Source organism: Lactuca sativa, chromosome 2, assembly GCF_002870075.4.
Source record: "Lactuca sativa cultivar Salinas chromosome 2, Lsat_Salinas_v11, whole genome shotgun sequence".
Classification (NCBI taxonomy): domain Eukaryota; kingdom Viridiplantae; phylum Streptophyta; class Magnoliopsida; order Asterales; family Asteraceae; genus Lactuca; species Lactuca sativa.
Genome location: NC_056624.2, coordinates 227,970,408 through 227,994,117, shown reverse-complemented (window position 1 = coordinate 227,994,117; position 23,710 = coordinate 227,970,408). Strand labels below are relative to the sequence as shown.

Sequence of the window (23,710 nt, the reverse complement as noted above, 5' to 3'; positions counted from 1 at the left end):
GCGCATGGTAAACCAAAACATGTTCGTAGTTGACAGCCACAATACTCAGGAGTTGGTACAAATCCTTTTAACCGATGAAGCTCTTCTAAGTTTTTATCCAAAGCATGCTCTAAAACATGATGTCGTAGTGAATTGAATATCTCATCCTTAAATTTTGGTTTACGAATGATTATGCTCCTTGTGAAACTCTCTTTAATAGATGTGTCTTGTGACTGTACAACTGTTTGAATAACATATATTAATTTATCCAAATCATGTTTTCGAGATGCTAGGTGTTTTTTTAGCTTAGCGTGTTGGCTCTCAACTCTATTTGTTGTTGAATTTCCAAAATTGGTACTTTTTTCGGTCCACAATGATACAAATTTGTCAGGATACTTCTCCAACCAAGTATTGTAAAGATACCCAAAAACAACTAAAATGTGAAGAAAATTCAAATTAGTATGATTGAATGTATAATAGTTATTAAAGAAATTAAGAGTTTAGGATATATATTAATGATACCTGGATCTTTGGACAATAACGCTTGAAGGTCTGCATACGCTTGCATGTATGCACTCGCTGTCTGAGATTCGACTAATTTCTTCCACATTGGATGAAGAGAACCCCAAGTCTTATCTGATTTGATACGTTTCCTACAATGTTTTGTTATATCGTTGAATATATGTCACTTACAAAGTAAATGATTACTTTGTGGAAAAACATATTCGCACGCCTTCATCAACGCCAAATCTCTATCGGTGACGATGACATGAGGACAAAAAGAATCGTTAATCGTCAATTTCAAACAAGTCAATGCCCACCTGTAGTTGCTTGTTTTTTTCGCTATGCATAAATGCGAAGGCTATGGAAAACGTCAGTCTCGTAGAAGTGACACCAACAATCTATAGAAATGGAAGATTATACTTGTTTGTTTTGTATGTAGTATCCATCAACACCACATACAGAAATGCTTGCCACATCTGTAACGATATTGAGTGGATAAAAAACAACTCCTCTAACTCGTTAGTGCTCTCCTTTAAACGATACTCATAATTACACCCTTTAGTATGCAAAATGTGCATGACATTTTGTATCGGGCTTCTACTTTCTCGTTGAGATACTGTAAACTTATAGAGACAATTGTATATAGTTTTCAGTGAAGACACGTTATTTTCATTTTGCTGCTTTATTGTTGACAAAATATCTAGTGGTTTAACATTCAGCTATGTCAAATCATGGACCAAACAAGTCTCTTTATCCGACAATCGCATTGCAAATGAATGACCCTCCATATACATTGATGGTTCGTGATTGTGATCATCACATATGACCTGTAACTTCCGACCATCTGGTGCCTTCAAATACTTTGCTATCAATTCGAATGAACAATAAATTTTTTTTGTTTCCGCATTTTTACTTCTGGATATACCACTACTATCACAAAAAAGAAATACTTTAGATTTGAATCCAAAAGTCGTTGCCTTCGATCGACTGTAACATAACTTTGAGAAATTATACTTCATCGGTAGAAAAATCCGAAATATTAGCCATTTTTTCCTGCAAAATTGAAATGAAACAAAAAAAACTTAATAAAAAACTGATTAAAAAAATAATTAAAAATTAATTAAAAACTAATTTAAAAAATTAATTAAAAACTGATATTATGCTATCATATTTGAGAAAATGATTGCCATATAAAATAATTTGCATGTGAGGTGGTCCATGGTGGTTTTTTTAACCATAAAATCCATATTTACAAATGAATTTTCATGATATTTAATTAAAAAATAATTCAACCTTTTATTTTCAAACTAGAATTTTGTTTTGAAAATTGAGTGAATATGGAATCATCAAATTCAAAATTGGACGTCCATTAATTTCCGATTTCAAAATTTAAATCTATGGTTAATTTATTCATTATTATAATATTAATACTATTTGTTGGCCGATTATATTTAATGTTTCATTTAGAAATTCTTTTTATACGTACTTTTTGAAAATAAATAAAGGAATGCAGAAAGTACAAAAGATTTAAATTTAAGGTGTCTAAAATGAAATATCTTCAAATTTTAGGCGGCGGTTAATATAAAATGATAAGATATAAAAGACTTACCTTGTTCAAACCTTAGCAAAAATGTTTCAGCCGCCAAGAGTAGGAGCCAGAGATGTCCGATGTGATTTCCGGCGACGACAAAATTTCCGGCGACGACGGTCTGTTTCACGGTGCAACGTTCATAGCCACTAGCCACTGGTCTGATGCTTCGACAACGGACTTTCTCACGGTGCTATTTCGCTCGTTCTTTCTTTCCGGTGATCTATTGTTTTTTCTCCGGCGCAAATGATGATTGTCTCGCTTTTCTCGATCTGGTCTAGGTGGTTCACGATGGTAAATGGTGGTTCCGGCGGTCATTTCTCACGATCTCTCATTCTCTCGTTTTGTCTCCGGCGTTATTTGGTTACAGCCGGTTAGTTGTTGTCGGCAACATTTCTTTGGTTGAAGCTAATTCCGATGGTGAACATTTTTTTTAATATTGTTAATATATTGTTTAAATGATTCATTTTCTGTTTATATAAAATGTGGTGGTTTATTGGAAGTTTAAATGGATTAATGATGTTCAGTGTTCAGTATAACTATATTTTGTAGTTTGTTCATATTCTGATAATTTAGTGTTTTTAGAAATAAAACACAGTCTTCAAAACATAAATATTGACAATATACAATATAAAAGAGAATAAATCTAAATTGAATGCACTCTATATAATACTTACCCATTATTGGATACAAATCCTTAAAATAAGAAAAAGCTGTAAAAAAATCAGACTAGGTTAGATTGATGTGTTTTTTGAAATAAAACGTAGTCTTCAAAACATAAATACCGACAATATACAATAAAAATGTGAATAAATCTGAAATGAATGCTTTCTATATAATACTTGTCCATTATTGGATACAAATCCTTAAAATAAGAAAAAGTGTGAGATAAAAGTCAAACTATATTAGATTGGTGTGTGTGATAAATTGACGTGTATAAAGAAATAGCCTAAAACAACTCATAAACATAAACCTTTACATCTTATAGATTTTGATAACTAATAATTTGCCTTTACCTTAATTAACTTTCCACGTTATCAGTTATTTTGGCTTTTAATTAATTCAATACAACATTAATATATGGGCGGACATTCCATCAATCCATTGAATAGTATTGTTTAAATATGTTAATTACGAATTACTTCAAGAACTAGAACAAGGAACACCTATAATCGTATCTTGAGGGTCGACTAATGATACTAAGGATATATTGAGAGAGAAGTCACTTCTTAAGCCACCATTTTCAGTATTTTCTAAAGATCATTATTGATATCTGAAAGCAAACAACATGTTTTCATTCAGATATCTGAAGCATGCATCAACTGTAATAACAAATATATTCAAAACCCAACATATTCAGATATTATGTTCTCATACTAACCAAAATCGAATTGGATACACAATACATTCATGGGCATGCTCTATATGAAAGATTACTAATCGAAGGCAATTAACCAAATAAAAACATGATCACGATTACATAAATACCATAATTTTTTTATTACTTTTTCAGCAACAGAGGCCCAACATTATCTCCGGTAGCTTTGTTGTGCTTTACATGGCTACCATCGCAAAGCGGGAAAGTCCCAGATCTCCAACACCTACAAATTATAAACAGGTAGTTTTGGAGAATTTGTATCAATTTTCAAGTTTGAGAATTCAAATTCTGTAAATAAATCCCAGCCTGTGTTAATGTGTTGTGAAGATGAAATATAACATTTAAAATTTTAGGGTATCTGTACGCTACCTCCCTAATTCCAAATTAGGAACGAGAAACTACAACAGATAAGTTGATAATAGAAGTTGAATCAGTTAATGTAATGAGATTTAACAAGCGATAATCGACGAAGAAAAAGGTGGGAATAACAGAGACCTGCAATAAGGAGTAACGGGTTTGGCGAGTTCTGTAACGACGACGGAATCGACGACTTTGTCTTCGCTTTTCCTGATTTCAGGGTTTATACCACCAACCTCTGCTTTTACCGCCACCATCCGCCGTGTGGAGTGGCTGAATTGTGTCGCAACTCCGCCGACTCTGGTGGATGTCTTGAGTGCATGCGGTGGTGATGATAAGCCGAACGGAATCCCAACTCCAATAATGCTCGCCATCAAAAGTGTCTTCTCTCTGCAGTCAGTTGGTAGAAAAGTTGGTGAAAGTTAGAGAGATATATTGAACTTGTGGAGAACACGCTCCCTATATCAAAGTTTCACAGGCGGATGTTCCTCCACCACATGATTCTTGCCTCCAAGCTTTACAAACAGATATTCCACCACCACACGATTCATGCGTTGTTTGATTTATAATCAGATAAATTTTCTTAAATTGTTTAAGGTTAATAATATTTGAAGTTAATATTTGATTTCTCTTTCTCTAATATATATGTTTTTTCTAATTACCCAATATTTCAGGAGAGTCATTTCGACTAATTCGAACAAAAAATACTTTTGAGACCGAATTTTCGGATTTCAGTTTTGGACAATAACTATTTTAGAATTTCAAAACAGATTTGAAAGCACATAAACAATTTCGAAATTTTGAGAAAAAAAAAAGCTTAAAAAAGTTATAAAAATATAACAAATGATAATCATTACGTCACAATGGCTGAGAATGAGAAATTTGATTGAAAAATATTGATATAAACACCTTGAAATTGATTACTTAATGGCCCATTTTGAAAAATTACTATTTTTCAAAACACAATAAACGTATTTTAATCAATATCTCTATCATTTTTCACACGGTTAGACCATCAAAACTTAATTTGTTTAGAAAAAAGTCACTAAGTTTTAGATAAAAGTTCAATCATGACAATTTTCATTTGCAAATACGGATCAAATAGGTAATTATATATTGATGGTAAAACTGAATTTTTGGCAAGATATATTACTTATTTTATTATTTATTTATTTTTAATTTTTTGTTCAAGTTATAAAAAGTTGGTAAAACACAACGTTTATTGAGTTATTTTATTTTATTTTATTTTATGAATGACTTATTTTTGAACGATTTTTGGTTTTTTCAGAAAACCAAATGTTTATTGGTGGATTGTTGTTATGAAAAAAAAACTGTGGTACAAACTAAATTCAATCAATCTCAGTTATTTATTAAAATGGTTCATATGTTTATATAAAAGTTGGACTCTCAAACTAAATTATATAAACCAAATCTTACGGTATTGGTTTTCAACACAAAAAAAAAATGAAAATCACATGGTTTTTTCAACAACAAAAAAAAAACTAAATCATAGAAACTAAAATTGAATGACTTTCAGAAAAAAAAATTCCGATTTGACATCCACACATATCGATATAGATTTCGGTTTATAGATGAAAAATGATTACAAGTTTTGATATATTATTTTTTTTTCACAAAAAGAAGGCCTAAGTTTAATATATATATATATATATATATATATATATATATATATATATATATATATATATATATATATATATATATATATATATATATATATATATATATATATATTTCCTAATTCCTACTTATATCGATTAGGGGCGTTCGTTTGGATGGATCGGTTCGATCCGATCCAATTAAGTAAATCCAAATTTATTTCGGTTTTTAAAATATGGATCCGAATAATCCAAACTAAATTCAAATCCGATCCGATTCAATTACAATTCGGTTGGATCGGTTTTTATAATTCGGTTTTCAAAAACTAAAACATTTTAAAATGACATATAATTATATTATTATCCAATTTTTATAGAAGAAGCAAAAGTTTTTTTTTTTATTTAGTTGTGATTTAAAATTTAAAAATAACTACTAAGAATGTATATTATAGTTTAATATTTAATAGATAAAAAAACTTTTGAGAGAAAATGTTTATTAATAGATGAAACTTTTTGAACTTATTTGAAAAAATAAATTATAAAATTAATAAATGGTTATAGTGATATTAAAAATAAATAAATAATAAATTGTTATTCGGTTTTTTTGGAATATTCGGTTCATATTTTGTAAACCAAAACCAATCTGAAATCCAAAATAATAATTCGGTTTTGTTGAAAATCAATTCAAAAATCTGAATATCCGAACTAAATAGTCCAATCCAAATTGTCCAATTGGACAATTCGGTTTTATCCGGATAGTGAACAACCCTAATATCGATGTGTTTTTACGATAGAACTAATCCACACCCACCTACAAGGCTACAAATTGGGATTATGGCATTTACATCTAGCTCCCAAGATTTATAAAAGAAAAGAAAAAAAGGGTAAAGAAAGTAAGGAGAAAATGTTTTTTTTCTATTTTCTTCTGCTTGCTTTAATGAAACGGAGAAACACAATTTTTTTTTTGAGTAAATTACACGAATCGTCCCTTGTGCAGGTGTCAAAATGCACGTTTAGTCCCTATTTTCAAAAATTAACTCAGACTGTCCCTCATTAGTTAAAAACCTACACGCTTCATCCCTCTAGACATAAAATGACCATTTTGCCCTTATTTATTTATTTTTTTATTTATTTTCTATTTATCTGTTATTTATTAATTATTTATTGATTTATTTATTATTAAAAATAGTTATTATTATTACTTTATAAAAAATAAATGGGCCTAAACCCTACGCACTATGAAACTCGTCTCTACCCCCATTTCTTCTTCCGTACATCTATGATCTACCGTTACCACCCACATCGGTTGACCCCAATACTCCGACGACACCAATACAACTCCGACCACTCTAATACACCTCCGGCGACGACATCAAACCCTCACTCACCACACCCAACCCACCTTTCCCCCCTTCCTTTTCCCCTTTGCGTTCTGCCCCCATGAAAACCACATCCAACAACGACCATCCTTACTTGCAGTAACTACCATGCTCTACTTCCAAAAACTGTCAATAATCAACACTCACTAAACCAAACCAAATCAAATCTGAAAAGAAGAAACTTGAAACCTGTAAAACCATAAATCTGAAAATCGAACCACAAATCGAGCGACGGTTGTGTATAAATTGAGCAGATTTGTGAGTGAGAATGTGAGAGTGTAGGCTGTAGACGGTGATGGGTGAAGAGAGAAGGTTCGCTAGAAGAAGTAACCATCGACGACAAGTTCAAATGTGGTGATGGCGGAGTTCAGCGGCGCAAATAACCATTGTTATGAGAGAGAAATGCTCGCCTGAAACCTGTAGATTAGGTCAACGCCTTGCTGGGAGGACGGTGTCTGATTGGAGGCGAAGACTTCCGGTGGCCATATTTTGACATCAAGGGGGAGGTGAGAAGGTGGAGGAACGGGAAAGGAGGGGTTAGGGTAATTCAATGAGTTTTAGGTAAATGGGTGGGGTTGGGTAGAGTTTATATGTTTAATTATTTAAAAGATATAAATAAATATGAAAATAAGAGTTATAATTTATTTTTCCTTTTTTTATAAATACAACATGAGCTACCAAATATGGTGACTTGGTAAGGCATGTGGAAGATATGGTGGATAACCTATTGACCCATGTTCAAATCCTGGCACTACTAAGCCCTTGTGGCCATGAAGGTTCGCCTGCAGTGACTCCAGGGCATGAGTCAAAGTCTCATGTTTGCAGCGGGGGATTAGTCGGTGCGCGAAAGCTGACCCGGAAACCCTCGTTAGGGAAGTTCCCTTTCCAAAAAAAAACATGACCTACCAAGGATAATATAGTCATTTTATGTATGATAAAGGATGAATTATGTATATTTAAACTAACAAGGGATGAAGCGTGTAAGTTTAAACTAAACGAGGGATCATCCGAGTTAATTTTTGAAAATAGGGACCAAACGTGCCTTTTGACACCTGCACGAGAGACGATTCGCGTAATTTACTCTTTTTTTTTCCTTCACTAAGTTGAACTTAAAAACAAACATGGTGTTAAGACGAAAAACCAAATTTGCGGTAAAAATGTGATTTCATCAAATATTTAATAGAAAATGTTAATGAAGTTCAAGGGGCGGACCGACTGTGTAAATATTAAAAACCTTAAGGACGAAATTCATACAAATAAAAACGTGGACTAATAATGTTTATATACCATGGGCAGTGTTATTTGATAAAATAATATTTTTTAAATATTCATCACAAAATAATTACGAATTTGGGAAAACGGATTTTACGTAGATAATTATTTTAAGAATCTGTTTGTAAGAGTATTCTTCATTAGAATTTTGCAACAAAACCTTTGATTTGGCAATATTTTCAAGGTTTTTATATTAAGAATCGGTGATAAATAAAATATAACAAATTTTTATAAAATCAATTTTGATGAAGGGATATATACAGTAAAGTCCCAATATTTTCATCGATTTGACAAGAAAGTCCTAAACTTTATTTTTTTGACAGTAAAGTCCAAATTACCGGCAGTTTTTGACACTTTTACCATTTTTTTCCCGGTTAGCCGGTAATTAGGACTTTTTTGTCAACAAAATAAAGTTTAGGACTTTCTTGTCAAATCGTCAATTAGGACTTTACTGTCAAAAAAATAAAGTTTAGGACTTTTTTGTCAAATCGTTGAAAATATTGGGACTTTAGTGTATATATAATTTTTTTGTTAGAAATTTAATGGTATGATACTCTTTAAGCATAAGAGTTATTGAAACCTTCTCTAATCAGCTAGATCCTATTGAAATCCTTTACGTTTGCTTCTTGATAAATCGTTTTTTTAATCTCAACAAACAGACATTGAAAAAATTGATATAATCAAGAAAGAAAGAAAGAACCAGGGTTGTGTTGGCTTTTTGTAGTCTCAACAATGGAGAAATTAAAAACCTAAAAAAACGAAATTGCCCTGGCTTTATACAAACACAAACAACACATGTCTAGTCAAAAGGGTATGAATGTGGAGAAAGGAAAGAATGACAATTTCGTTTTTTTTTTTGGTTTCTTATTTCTCTATTTTTGGAGCTGCAAAAAGTCAACACTACCCTGGTTCTTTCTTTCGTTATTTCTTGACTATCTCAATTTTTTTCAAAGTCGGTTTGTTGAGATTAAAAAAAAAAGATTTAACAAGAAGCAAACGTTAAGGATTTCAATACGATCTAACAGATTAGTGAAGGTTTCAATAACTCTTATGCTTAAAGATTATCATACGATTAAAATTTTAACCAAAAAAAATTATATATACACTAAAGTTCCAATATTTTCAACGATTTGACAAAAAAGTCCTAAACTTTATTTTTTTGACAGTAAAGTCCTAATTGACGATTTGACAAGAAAGTCCTAAACTTTATTTTTTTGACAAAAAAATCATAATTACCGGATAACCGGGAAAAAAGGGTAAAAGTGTCAAAAACTGCCGGTAATTTGGACTTTACTATCAAAAAAATAAAGTTTAGGACTTTCTTGTGAAATCGATGAAAATATTGGGACTTTACTGTATATATCCCTTTGATGAAACAAGTTATTCCGGTGAGTATGGAGCCGGAAAGAAGTTGGGGAAACTGAGTGCCAGAAAAGAGTGAGAGAGCATATCCCACACTTTTTCTTCTCATATGATTGATAAGTTTTTTTTTTTTTTTTTTTTTTTTAAATATTTATTAAATTATATATCTACTAAAAAGTTATAAAATTTTTATCTAAATTCATGATTTTTATACGAGTATAGAAGAGTGAGATAAATAATAGCGAAAGAAAGCTCAGGGCACTCAAAAGTGAAAATATTTTCTCGTACATATACTCTGTGGATTTAGGGATAATTTTTTCTAAATCAATCAAAGTGTTAATAAAACAATTTAATATTAATATTAGTCATGGTTGTTGATATATGTATTTTTTTCCGATATAAACCTTTGTTATTCTATATGAGAAAGGTAAAACAAAAAGCAGGCTAAGAGATTTATGGGCTTACATGTTCATAACGGCCCAAATCTGGGGAATAATATTTCTATGTTAAACTTAAAGGCGTGTGCACTTGACCCTGAAGGCTTAGAACATCCTTCCGTAGTCCATCCATGAGAGACTTTTGTTAAGACTTCTCTCTGTACTAAATTCTGGAAACGTCGATCTATCAACCGAATCAAAGCAAAAGAATATTTGCGTGAAAATGGCGAATCCGCTGCGATGCCAGAGAATTGGCTGTAACGCTACTTTCACGGAAGATGATAATCCCGAAGACTCCTGCACTTATCATGAGTCGGTCAGTCCTCTTTTTTTCCCTTTTCTTTCCCTATATCACTCGCTCGGGGTTTCCGATAAATTTCGGGATTAACTATCATGATCTTAACGAAGAACAACTATTAGCTTCTCGATATAGCTATTGTTGAATACATTTGTAATCGATTGCATAATTTTTGGTCGAGCAATAACTTGTTAGATATTACTATTAGAGATTCTAATATGTTTTTAGCCGAGTCGGAAAACCGAGTGATGTAGGCCTTTCGAAATATTCAGACTTGAGTCGAAAGATTGAGGTATAAGATCCAAACATATATATACTAAGTTGAACTTGAGTCCAATAATGTACGCATAGCAGTCTGCCTATTCCAAAAGATGTCGAATGATTTTTCCATTTCAGCCATGAGCCATAGCACGATAGCTATCTCTAAAACAGCAAAATAGCGTGTTTGTGTTGAAAATGCCCTAACCTATTTCATCACTTGAACTGACAAGTATTGTCAGAAATACAGATGCAAAGTAATTTGAGCTTCTTCAGGACATGGAAAGTGTAATGTTTACCATTTGCAAAGTAATTGAGAAAAGCGTGGGATTTTAACATCATACTTAACATTTGGATTTTTTTTTTACAAAAAATGAAAGAAAAAAGACTTAGATAAACCAGCATGTAGAGATGTGATTGATAACATATACATTGAAATCTTATTACCAATGTAATAGTTTCTATTTACTTTCTTTATAAAGTATGTGAATTGTGAAAGTTGTAATCTGGTGTCCTTTCTTCAAGCAAATTTATGCAACGAAATTAGTATTTAATCATTTTTATACTTTCAACTATTCTAATAACTTGTATGCTTTTGTTACATGTCTAATCTGTTTGTTTTCTGTGCATTGGCTTTGCTATTCAACTGGGCATCCTTATTTCTCCAGGGAGTAAGTATCTATCATGCATACACCTAATTGATTATTATTTTCATCTTGCATACCATATAAACAAATCTTAACAACTTGTGTTTCAGCCTCTGTTTCATGATGGTATGAAAGAATGGAGCTGTTGCAAAAAAAGGAGTCATGATTTCACCTTATTTCTGGAAATTCCAGGGTATGCTGTATGTATATTGTACACTGTTAGCAAGCAATATGAGTTAATGACTCCATTCTTTTTTCTGATTTAAGATGCAAGACAGGCAAACACACAACTGAAAAGCCAGTGATAGCAAAAAAGGCTACCCCTGCTGCTCCTCCAAAACAAGCAATCAAAACTCCATCTCCTTCAACTAAAGAATCTTGCCCTAGATGTCGTCAAGGATTCTTTTGCTCTGACCATGGTATTTCTGACCCCAATATTTGTTAATTTCAAGATTTTTTTTTTTTTTGTTTTGGTGATCTAAAACAATCTTGGTTATGCTCTGATTTAGGATCACAAGTGAAAGCTATGAATACAAAGCCTTCATATCAACCTCAATCTACTACTTCAGAGAAGGTTGATTTAGATTTGAAGGAAAGTGGGAAAACTCCAGTGAAGAAAATTGTTGACATACACCAGCCTCAGATCTGCAAAAACAAGGGATGTGGTCAGACTTTCAAGGAAATTGATAACCATGAGACTGCTTGTAATTACCATCCTGGCCCTGCTGTCTTCCATGACCGAATGAGAGGGGTAAGAATGAGATTTTATATCTCTTGTTTTGTTGCTTAAAAAATATATTTAAGTTTTTTTCTTTTTATGTAAATTGGTGCAGTGGAAATGCTGTGATGTTCATGTGAAGGAGTTTGATGAGTTCATGGGCATTCCACCATGTGCTAAAGGATGGCATGATGCAGAGGCAGCATCCTAACAAGTGCAGACAGACATATGAAAATTTTAGGTATTCAAACTGTCTTTCTGTTATTATGTTGTAGAACCAAATCCAATTGCTTCTTTCAACAGGTATTAATTAAGCTGCACCTTTCTTCTTTACTTTTTCAAGCTTTTATATAATGATGAAGTTTCTTGCGTTTGTTATAAGTTTAAGTTCCATTTGTTGAATACAGTTCTTATTTTTCGTTACTTGATGCATCTTTAGTTCTCTGATCTTTTTCATCACTTCTTTAATTCTTTCTTTCTAGTGAATGTGAGGTGTAACAACTAACAAGTGTAGCTGTAGATAACGTTTGTGATCCTTAAGATTAGATATGTTTGTAAGATTAAGAATTTAAGATCTCATTTGCTTAAAGATGTGTTTCATACAAGTGTGCACCTTGCACACATCTCAGACTCATATTTGAGCATATCTGAGATCTCATTTGCCACTTGTGTAAATCTCAATTGCTTAAGATGCTTTATGACTCTAAAATCATCAACATTTTCCTCATTTTAGTGTAATTCTAGAATTTACTAAGCAAACAAACCAAAACTTTATGCATAATTGAAAATTGAATTTTTTTGGAACGATCGGATTTTCATCGTCTCGTTCTAAGTTCTTGAGATGGTGTTTATTGAGGTGCATGTTGTTCTAAAAAAAAAACAAAAATGAACCAACTTTTTTGTTTTCATTAGGTTAACAGCTGAATATATCGATTCAACATTGTATATACATAAACCTAAACCTAAAAATTGTTAGCGATTAGCCATTTATGGCTAACTGATGGACTGATTTTAGTGGTTAATAAAATATGTTTTCAAAATAATTATTTTCTCATCAACTTTGAAATTCCAAAATTAAGAAAGTTATAAGAAAATTACAAACTATGGCTAAGACCGTACAAATTCTATATAAAATAATAAACTCCAAAAAAAGGTTACTATGGTTTGCTATTTTTACGGGTACAATCCAAAAATCTTTTTATTTTATGTGGTTTGATTGTGGATTTAGTCTTGTAACATTTTGTTTGTTTATTTGTACAATGAGTTGCCCTATGTACTCTACCCTGTGTCCTTTACTCTGCATATGTCTTTTCTTTTGAGAGTACACCAACGTTTAAAAAAGCGAATAGGTTGTCTTCAATGGTGCAACCGGTCCAAAAGTTACCACACCACAATTAACTTTAAAATTATAAACATTAAAAAAAATGTTAAAAAAAATCCCCAAAATTAAAATACCAAACATGCATAATCCTAAAGTCAAACATGCATAATCTAAAGGGAAAATGACTTGACAAGGTAATTAACTTTTTGGTACGCTTACATCTGGGTAACTATCTTTTTTTTATACACATCTAGGTAAAAAACTTGTTGGAAATGTTTACATATGACCATTATGACCGGCTGTAGCAGGTCACATCGTAGATGTGGACAATTTCAATAAGTTCGTTACCTAGATGTGTACAAAAAAATAGTTACCCAAATATGAAGAAAACGAAAAGTAAGAGTAGATTATACGAATGATCCCTGTGGTTTGGGGGAATTTATGTTTTTGGTCCCTAACTTATTTTTTTTAACTCAGATGGTCGTTACTGTTTTTTTTATTGCGCATTTGGTCTATGTCTTACCTAAAAAAATTATTGTGCCCTTATTAATTTATTTGTTGATTAATTTTCTTATTTATGTTTTTATTTTTTATATATTTAAAAAAAATAATAGACCCCACATATCTGTATCTCCTCACCATCCCATCTCTCATCCTCCTCCCATCCTATATCTGTATCTCCTCATATATCTATATCTCCTCACCACATATATGTATCTCCTCACCATCCTATCCCTCATCCTCCATCTTTAGTGATATCAACGTCTTTATCATCCCTTTTGTTTTTGGTCCTTCAACTTCGTCGAATCAACACACCCCCACTAAAGATGAAGAGACGATGGGTTATGGTGTTGGCTCGCCAGATTTGAAGAACCAAAAACAGAAGGATGATGAAGACGTCGATGTCATTAAAGATGGAAAAGAAATAGAAGTTAAGTAGGATGAGAGATGGGATGGTGACCGGTGAGACTCAAACTAAATTTCTCAAATGTGGTTTCAGGTGTACGGTGATGAGATACAGCTATGTAGGGTCTATTAATTTTTTTAAATATATAAAAAATAAATACATAAATGAGAAATTAATTAAAAAATAAATTAATAAAGGCAAAATAGTCTTTTTAGGCAAGACAGAGACCAAACGTACAAAACAAAATTAACAGTAGGGACCATCTGAGTTAAAAAAATAAGTTAGGGACCAAAAATATAAATTCCCCCAAACCACAGGGACCATTCATGTAATCTACTCTTACTTTACTCATATTTGAGTAACTATTTTTTCTATACACATATAGGTAACGAACTTGTTGAAAGTGTTCATATCTAAGATGTGACCTACTATAGCCGGTCATAATGGTCATATGTGAACACTTCCAACAAGTTTGTTACCTAGATATGTACAAAAAAAAGATAGTTACCCAGATTTGATCATACCGAAAAGTTAATTACCTTGCCAAATCATTTTCCCTAATCTAAACATGCAAAGTTCAATTTTTAAACAATCAACCTCGGAATACCTTGAAAGTAATGTATAAAAAACTTAAAGTCACAACATCTTAGTGTTCATTAAAGAAATCTAAAGCAATATCTTCTAATGCAACCAACTCATCGTCGTCTTCTTTATCACCTTCAATATCAAACAAGAATTTAATTTTAACAAAACTAAAATTCAAATGGAAGGATAGTAATAATATTTGATAGAATAGGTAAAATACTAACTTAAAAAAACATGTGGCTGAAAAGTTGCCGATTCATTGTTGTTTGGCAACTCTTCGTTAAACATATAATATTCCCAACTCGTCATAATTTAGATCTTCTTTATCCAAAACTCGGTGTTATCAATACATCATATGTGAGCAGATCATAGGAGCTTTTGTCATTCTTGAGAGTGGTAAATAATAAAAATATTAATATATTTTAAAACATTAATAAAGAAAATAAAAACGGAGTTTGAAAGAAATAAGTTATGTATTTAGTAAATGTATGTTATAACGTACGTAAACAAGGTTATTAAGCCTTCGATTTTCCAAGTATTTCCTTCTTTTAGCGTGGATTCTTTTGAAACACTCCAATTCAATTATGTTCACAACTGGAAGAAGTTTAAAATTCGAATTGCAAATTTTTGCAAATCTGAAGCATCTCCACCAAATAAATTCACAATTCATCTAATTAAAACAAAAAAACAAGAGATAACAAATAATATTATAATTTGTATATTAGAACTCATTAATAGTTAAGAATTGAAAACGAAGAGGTACGTACTATTATGTTTGTGAGAAGGAAAAACGATTAGTCAACCAAAATTATATTTATGCTTACGAAAGATGTTTAGTTGCTCGGTAAAAGTTATAGCATCAACACTAGTGTTATGTTCGATCAAATCGAGAACCCCCGAAAACACCTTCTGTTTCTGATAAAGAATTTCTTGGTCATATTGAATGATTAGATTAAGTCAATAAATATGCATCATGATAAACAACTTCATTTCCCATCTATCATTAATGATGTTAGTATAAGGCTTATATAAAACCTTTTTGTTACGAAATAATACCTTAATCCCTTCATTTCCTCTATACATTCCTTCCAACACATAACCTCAAAGAAGTAAACACCATTAAAGAAAATAAATATGTTAATATAATTGTAAACATCATTAAAAAGGTAAAAAAAATGCAGAAAGAAAGTATATGCCCAAAGCAGGTTCTTCATCCGAATCACAAAGTCATAAAAGTCTCAATAATGGAGTTATCACATTTACTAGGACCAAAAAATTATTCCAAAACTCTTCATCCGATATGATTAACTTAATGGGTGGGCTCAATTCAGAATCAGAATGAACCTGAACGAAAAAACGAGAACTGATATTATTGATATAGAGGAACTGAGGACCAAACCACATTACGTATTTGGTTCCCAATCGATTCCAATTCGGTTCAGTTCGAACGCGTATTTTGCTCACTCCTAGTTGTTAGTTAGGGTCTGAAATCAGATTGTTCCGATCTAGAACCGAAAAAGCAAGAACCAAATTTATGGATACGGAGGAATAAAAAACAAAACCAAATTATATATTTGGTAATTGGTTCCGGATTAGTTCGATTCCAACGAGTATTTTGTTCACCCTTATTTATGACACAAGTTTTTCAATGCAATAAATGCATGACCAAAAACGGTCGACACACTGGTGAATAATCCATTAATAACCATGTGTTTTTCCTAAACAATTTAATGGCCCTTTTGGCCATAGACGGAAGTTGTTTTCCTCGATATAAGTATAACCAAATCAATCCCTTGAGGCATCTCCTCTATATCCTTTAAAATCAAGTTATATAATAAACTGTACAATGAAACCAACAAATAGAAGGATATTGGAGATGCCTCAAGTGGCTGATTTGGTTACATGTGTATTAAGGATAACCGTTTTAAATAATAACAAAAAATGGTCATTAAACTGACTAAGAAAAAGGCATGGTTGGAAAGAGATTAGTCGCCCCGGTGCCACCCGTTTGAGCATTGCATTTATTGCATTGAAGTGCTTGTGTGATCATAAACATGATTTGCAAGTTATGGTTACCTTCACATATTATAAAAAAGTCTACAAATTAGCAAAGGCAAAAGAAGTTGAGATGATTATATTGTATGAAATATTTTGGGATAATTGTTTAGTGATAGTAAATGTGATGACTCAATTATTAAGACACTTACGTTTTCCATGTACCTGCCCCTTCAAACCAAGGATTGGAAATGGAAGATCCAGACAGTGGTGACCTTAATGAAAGCAAGAAGACAATCAAAATAAGGAATGAAATTGGGTTTGACATCTCAAATGAAGATCCCATTCATGTAGAAACCATGGGTGAAAGCGGAGAGAACAACGTTATCCAATGAATTTGTTAACCCTAAACATTCGTGGGATAGGAGAAGGTCACAAGGTGTCATTGGTGCGTAGGCTTGTTAAAACGCATAAGGTATCTTTCATTGGTATTTAGGAGACTCAATAGGCACATTTAAACAACATAAATGTAGAGAGTTGTTTGGGCTCAAATCAATTCGATGCAGATAGAGTTCATGCAACAGGTAAATCATAGGGTCTTCTTAACATCTGGGACCCTCTTGTTTTTACCTTAATGGTACTAAATCTCAAAATTCCCTAATCAATATAGGTAATTGGGATGGAATTGACACACCTATCATCCTAGCTAACATCTATGGTCTCCAGGCCATTCTCGACAAAGAGAAGCTGTGGGAAGACCTGTTGAGGCTCAAATAATCAGAGGTGGTATCTGGATATTAATGAGGGACTTCAATGCGGTTCAGAGAGTGGATGAAAGGTTTAATTCCATTTTTGTGCATGTACCGCGCTAGGCTTCAACAGATTTATTCATGAATGGGGTTTGATCAACCTCGAAATGGGAGGTCATATGTTCACATATTTCTGCCATGATGACTTGAAGCTAAGTAAACTTGACATATTTTTGGTCTATTTAGAAGTCCTTCAGCTGACTTCACCCCCCCCCCCCCCCCTAAAAAAATATATATAGTTTGATTTTTGAACTCTTGGATGGACATGAGAGGTTTTGTAAATGTAGTTGCTAATGCGTGGTTGTACTTCTAAGGATATGGCATGACTGACTGCATATTGGCAGCCACATTCAAACACTTAAAAAATAAAATCAGAGAATGGAAGGCGACAGAGTATCCTAAAGAAGTGGAAGATCTAAAAAGGCTTAAAATTAAGGTAGATTCTTTGGATAACACTGTTGAAACACGTATTCTCTCTGAATCTGAAAGATTGGAAAGGAGGGATGGCATCAAAAAAATTATCTAGTTGGAGAAAATGACGAGTCTCCACCTAAAACAGATATCACGGATTTGTTGGACCATTAACGGTGATAAAAACACAAGTTTCTTTCACGACTATGTTAAGGATAAGAACAGGAAGAATAGCATCAACAAAATCATGATTAACGGTAGCTGGAATACAAACCCAACTCAGATTAAAGAAGAAGCATTCCAATTACTTAGCAATAAACTTAAAGAAAAGTGCCCCCCCCCCCCCCCCCCCGGTCCAAAATTCTGGAATCCCCTGTTTCACGTATATCTAAGGCGGATAGGATCTACTTGGAAGAATCTATCTTATTAGAGGAAATCAAGGTAGCCATGTAGGATTGCAGGAATGAAAAGGCCCTGGGACATGACGGGTTCACCTTTAAATTTATTAAATGTTACTGGGATATTCTTTTTGGTGACATAACTCTCTTCGTTAAATATTTTGAACAATTTGGAAGATTGGACCCAACATGCACTTCTTCATTTATATCTCTCATCCCCAAAATAAAAGATCCATTAAGCTTTAGAGACTTTCGCCTGAGGGATTGGATGCCTGTATAAAATTATCTCGAAAATCCTTGCCTCTCATCTCAAAAGGGTTATGGGAGACTGTATTGATGAAGTACAATCCGCGTATATTGAAGGCAATTATATCCTGGATGGCCCTTTAATTATGAACAAAGTTTGCTCATGGGCGAAAAAAGCTAAGAAGAAGGTACTGGTATTCAAAATCGATTTCGACAAAGCATTCGATTCGGTGAACTGGAATTACTTAGACTTAAGTCGAAGTGAAATGAGATTTGGGGACAAATGGAGGATGTGGATTAACGGTTGTATGAAATCGGCTAGGGCGTCCATTCTCATAAATGAAGTTCCAACAAAATAGTTTTCAATGGAAAGAGGCGTCACGTAGGAGGATCCTCTATCACCATTTCTATTTCTCATCACCATGGAAGGACTCAATGTAGTACTAAAGACTGCATGCAATAAATGTATCTTTAAAGGAGTTCAACTTCTTAATAACGAACCAACTATTTCACACTTACTGTATGCAGATGATGCACTCTTCATTAGGGAATGGTCAGAAAGGAACATCAAGAACCTTGCCAGGATATTGCACTACTTCAACATCTTATCAGGTCTCAAAGTGAACTTCAGTAAGTCCAAAGTTTCTGGAGTCGGTTCGACATTGAATGAGACAACTTGTTGGGCCAGACCCCTTGGATGTGAACCATCTTGCCTCACTTTCACATGCCTAAGGGTACCCATCGGTGCAAATATGAATTTGAAGAGTAATTGGTCGCCTATCATCGACAAGTTCTTGTCAAAACTCACTTCCTAGAAATCCAAAAACAGTTTCGTTCGGTGGTAGGCTTACTCTAAGAACGGTTGTACTTGGTAATTATCCTACCTATTATCTTTCACTATTTGTTGCACCTGTTGGGGTTCTAGAACAAATGGAAAAAGTTTGAAGAAATATCCTTTAGGGTGGATCAGATGGTGCTTCAAAAATTAGGTGGGTCTCGTGGGGTAAAATTACAGACACAAAGGATGACAGAGGAATTGGGGTGGGATCGATTAAAGCACTCAAGATCACCTTACTTGTCAAATGGTGGTTGCGGTTACGCTCTACTCCATCTCTTTTATGGAGTCGAGCCATTACAAACGTACACAATTTACACTCCAAGCCTGTCTATTATTTGGCCAATTTGTAAATCCCAGGCTTTTGGAAGAACATTGCACGGGTAAAAAAGGAATTAATGAAATTTAGAATCCCTCTCTCGTATATCATCGAGAACACAGTTAATGAAAACTATGCAGACTGGAGATGAATTTATCTATTAATGGAAATTACTCAGTGCACACACTAAGGAGGAAAATTGACCAAAATACCCCTGTTAACTTGGAAAAAATTGAATAGGCAAAGGAAGTTCCAAACAAAATATTGTGCTTTATTTGGAGAGCTAGAACGGATAGAATCCCATCTGCAATAGCACTTCAAAAACGGGGGGTGCATCTGGATTCCATCGCTTGTGGGTATTGTAATCATGAGGAGGAATGTGAAGACCATATCTTGGTTAAATGATCGTTTGCACGCATTATGTTGGAGTGGATTTTCAAGTGGTGTGTAGTTGATGCAACTTACTTCAACATAGTGGTGGAAGTCCTTGATTTTGTCGGGGGATGGGGAAACTAACCAAAGAAGATACGAATCATATTAGTCATTTGCTATCGGACACTGTGGAGTACTTGGAGGGCAAGAAACGATAGCCTATTTAACAACCGGCGAATCTCATCCACTAAGGTGGCGGGCATGGTGAAATCAATGGTGTTCGTATGGATTAAATACAAAAGAAAGTCTGGTGGGAATGCGAATCGGAATGAATGGTGTATTGAATATTTTCTTTGTATTACATTTCGTAATTTTCATGTTTTGCATTGTTGCTCGTCTATCTTCTTGCTAGATTTGAGCCTTCTTTTGTTTTATTAATATATTTGCCCGTTCCAAAAAAAGAAGATATTGATTTGGATACTTTAATGAATAATATGATGATGTGAACTTTGGGTTTCTGATACACTATTTTCATTTACGAGGCATGATTTCCGCTCCAAAATAAAATTTGAATAAAGTTAATGTTTTCATATCAAAAATTTGCATCGTCATTTTTTAACTTCTAGGTTGCATGTTATATGAGGCATGATTTCCAACTTTTAAACAAGTTTTATGGGCTGGATAGTGATAAGTAGGGGTGAGCATTTGGACCGGACCAGACCGGTTTCGGAGAATATTAAGGACCGTGGACCAGACCGGATGAGGCTTACCGGGTTCAGGTTCAGGTCCGAGTTTTCTGGTTCTTGGACCAGTTGGACCCATACAACTTTACATGCGTACGGTACAACTCATTAAAGCACGTTTTTGATTTGATACAACTCATTAAAACTAATATGCCATTGGGTTTGATACGTTGCAACTCGTTAAAATGAATATGTTTTGGATTTGATACGGTACAACTCTTAAAAATAAATATGTTTCCATTTTTTGTACCCGTTGGGCTGATCAAACTTTTATTGTTTATACCATTTGTTTGAACTTTGGATCAAATAAGTTAATGATTTATTAGTTTGATATCCCAAGGATTATAATTCATTGAATATAACACCAAAAATGACAAAACTATAGTCTAAACTCATGTACAGGCTCTAAATTACACGTTGGAAAAAAACGCATGTCAATCCGACTTAAAACGAATGAGATATGATTGCTTAAAGATTTGCATAGAATACAAAAGTTTAACATAATAGTTGAAAAACTGAAATATTTTAGCTTTGATATCCCAAATGTGAAGGATTGTAATTTATTGAATATAATACCCAAAACGATAAAATTATAGTTTAAACTCAAGTACAAACTCTAAATTACACTTTGGATAAAACCGAATGTCAATCCGACTTAAAACATATGAGATATGTTTGTTCAAAGATTTTCACAGAATACAAAAGTTTAAAATAATAGCTGAAAACTGAAATATTTCAGCTTTGATATCCCAACTTTGAAATATTGTAATTTATTGAATATAATATTAAAAACGATAGAATTATAGTCTAAATTCAAGTACAAACTATAAATTACACGTTGGAAAAAACAGCATGCCAATCTGACTTAAAACGAATGAGATTTGAATTTTTAAAGATTTTCACAAAATACAAAAGCTTAAAATAATAGTTGAAAAGGTGAAATATTTCAGCTTTGATTTCCCAACTTTGAAGGAACGTAATTCATTGAATATAACACCAAAAACAATAAATTTATAGTCTAAACTCATGTACAAACTCTAAATTACACGTTAGAAAAAAACCTGCATGTCAATCCTATTTAAAACGAATGAGTTATGCTTATTTAAAGATTTTCACAAAATCAAGTTCAAAACCGGTTTTTACCCGGAACTGGTCGGACCAAACCGTTAAAAAACTGAACTAATTTTGATCAATTCATAAAACCAAGAACTGGCCCGAGGGTCCAAAAAGGGTCCAAGTCATGTTTGGTCTGGTCCACGGGTCCAAATGCTCACCCCAGTGAAAAACGTCAATTTTAAAGATTACTATGGGCGTGTTCGACAAAACTAGTTGGTATCGGGTAGCTAGTAGTGGGTATCGTTTGATTTTAGAGCGTTTTGTTGAAAGCTACTCATGTAACTTTTGATTAAAAGCTAAACGCTCATGTTGCTGAATGAGGTTTTTTCTTTTTTACTTGTGTTTTCTTAAAAGCTAGACGACAGAAGCTCTCAAACGTTGTGCGCCGAACACGCCCTGTAAATTAGGTTGTTTATAATCTTCACATTTTACAAGGCTTTGTTCTTTGTGTAGAATGAACATTAAATTTTCAGTTATATTTCTTAGTAATTAAAATTGTGAAGTAAACTACAATAACCGCACCTAAAAAAAAGGTTACCAAATAAATTATTGATAATTATTTGTTCTATCTAATAAACGTATTAAAGTATCAATAATGTATAAAATAAAATATATTATCAATATATTTGAATTTGTATATGCTCCTAGTTCCCATCTGGGTACCTTTCCATACTCCCATCCAATTCCACATTCTTTCCTTCTATAATCTCAACCTTCTTTTCGATCCCATTATAAATATACTTACTCCCAATTACTTCAAACTCCACTGCATAATTCTCATGCAATTAACAACCACGAAGAAACCTTCAACTAGTTCAAGACGAAAGCAAGAAGAAGAAACAGAGATGGCGATGAAGGAGCAATCAAAAACACCTCAACTTTGCAAAACGGGTTGCGGGTTTTTTGGGAACCCAAATACCCGAAACCTCTGTTCTGTTTGCTTTAACATTGAGCTCAAGAAGGAGACATGTAAACATACGGATAGGATTGTTGCTCATGTGAATATATTACCTGATAAAAGCCCATCCAACAACAATCATCAAAGTCTTAACATCATCAACACCAAGAACAGATGCAGGGTCTGCAACAAACGGGTCGGGTTGATAGGGTTTAGTTGTAGGTGTGGTCGGACTTTCTGTGGGTTGCATCGGATGCCGGAGGAACATGCATGTGATTTTGACTTCAAAACCGCCGGCCGTGCGGTTTTGGAGGAACAAAACCCGGTTTGCGTTGCTGATAAATTGGAGAGTAGAGTTTAAGTTTTGTTTTTAGTGCAATGGAGCCCCTATACTATTCTTCTTTAACATTTAACAACTTCATTCTTTTTTATTTATATATATATATATATATATATATATATATATATATATATATATATATATATATATATATATATATATATATATATATATATATATATATATATATATATATATATATTCTTTTAGTCGATTGTAAACTTTTTTTTCTTCCCTTTTGAGTAAATAGAAGTAGAATTATATTTTATTACATGTACTTTTGTTTAGTTTTCTATGGATGTTCATAAGTAGTGGGATTTTAGATGGTATAACCTTAACAATTGAGTTACAAGTCGCCATCGATTTGATTACGAATAAATCACACAAAAAAAACTTTTTAGATATAAAGTTATTTAAGTGTCACAAGATTCCCCTACAATAAAACTCATCTCAATAATAGCATAATTTGAGATAAATTGTGATACTTTTTGGTTTACAGTTTTGATTTTTTTTTTTTTTTTCCATTTTTTAAAAAGACATCCATGTCTAAAAAGTATTTAGAACTTATAAAAATAAAGGTATACATAAAAAAATTTCCAAAAGGCTTTTAGCCTAGTGG

The 23,710-nt window shown here is 32.8% G+C and overlaps 3 protein-coding genes across 3 annotated transcripts; 2 read left to right on the top strand and 1 right to left on the bottom strand.

Moving 5' to 3' along the window:
- Positions 1-3,389: 3,389 nt before the first annotated feature.
- LOC111903255 (CDGSH iron-sulfur domain-containing protein NEET) lies at positions 3,390-4,320 on the bottom strand. The gene is made up of 2 exons (XM_023899038.3): positions 3,945-4,320; positions 3,390-3,672 (listed from the first exon to the last, which is right to left on the bottom strand). The coding sequence occupies exons 1-2, from the start codon at positions 4,178-4,180 to the stop codon at positions 3,573-3,575; spliced, it is 336 nt and encodes a 111-aa protein (XP_023754806.1). The 5' UTR covers positions 4,181-4,320; the 3' UTR covers positions 3,390-3,572.
- Positions 4,321-11,188: 6,868 nt separating this feature from the next.
- On the top strand, positions 11,189-12,219 carry LOC111903256 (cysteine and histidine-rich domain-containing protein RAR1). Its single transcript, XM_023899039.3, has 4 exons — positions 11,189-11,271; positions 11,346-11,497; positions 11,588-11,829; positions 11,912-12,219. Exons 1-4 carry the CDS (start codon positions 11,207-11,209, stop codon positions 12,005-12,007), a joined length of 555 nt encoding a protein of 184 aa, XP_023754807.2. The 5' UTR covers positions 11,189-11,206; the 3' UTR covers positions 12,008-12,219.
- Positions 12,220-22,200: 9,981 nt separating this feature from the next.
- Positions 22,201-23,153, top strand: LOC111903282 (putative zinc finger A20 and AN1 domain-containing stress-associated protein 8). The gene has a single exon (XM_023899059.3). It carries the CDS (start codon positions 22,492-22,494, stop codon positions 23,110-23,112), a length of 621 nt encoding a protein of 206 aa, XP_023754827.3. The 5' UTR covers positions 22,201-22,491; the 3' UTR covers positions 23,113-23,153.
- Positions 23,154-23,710: the final 557 nt, after the last annotated feature.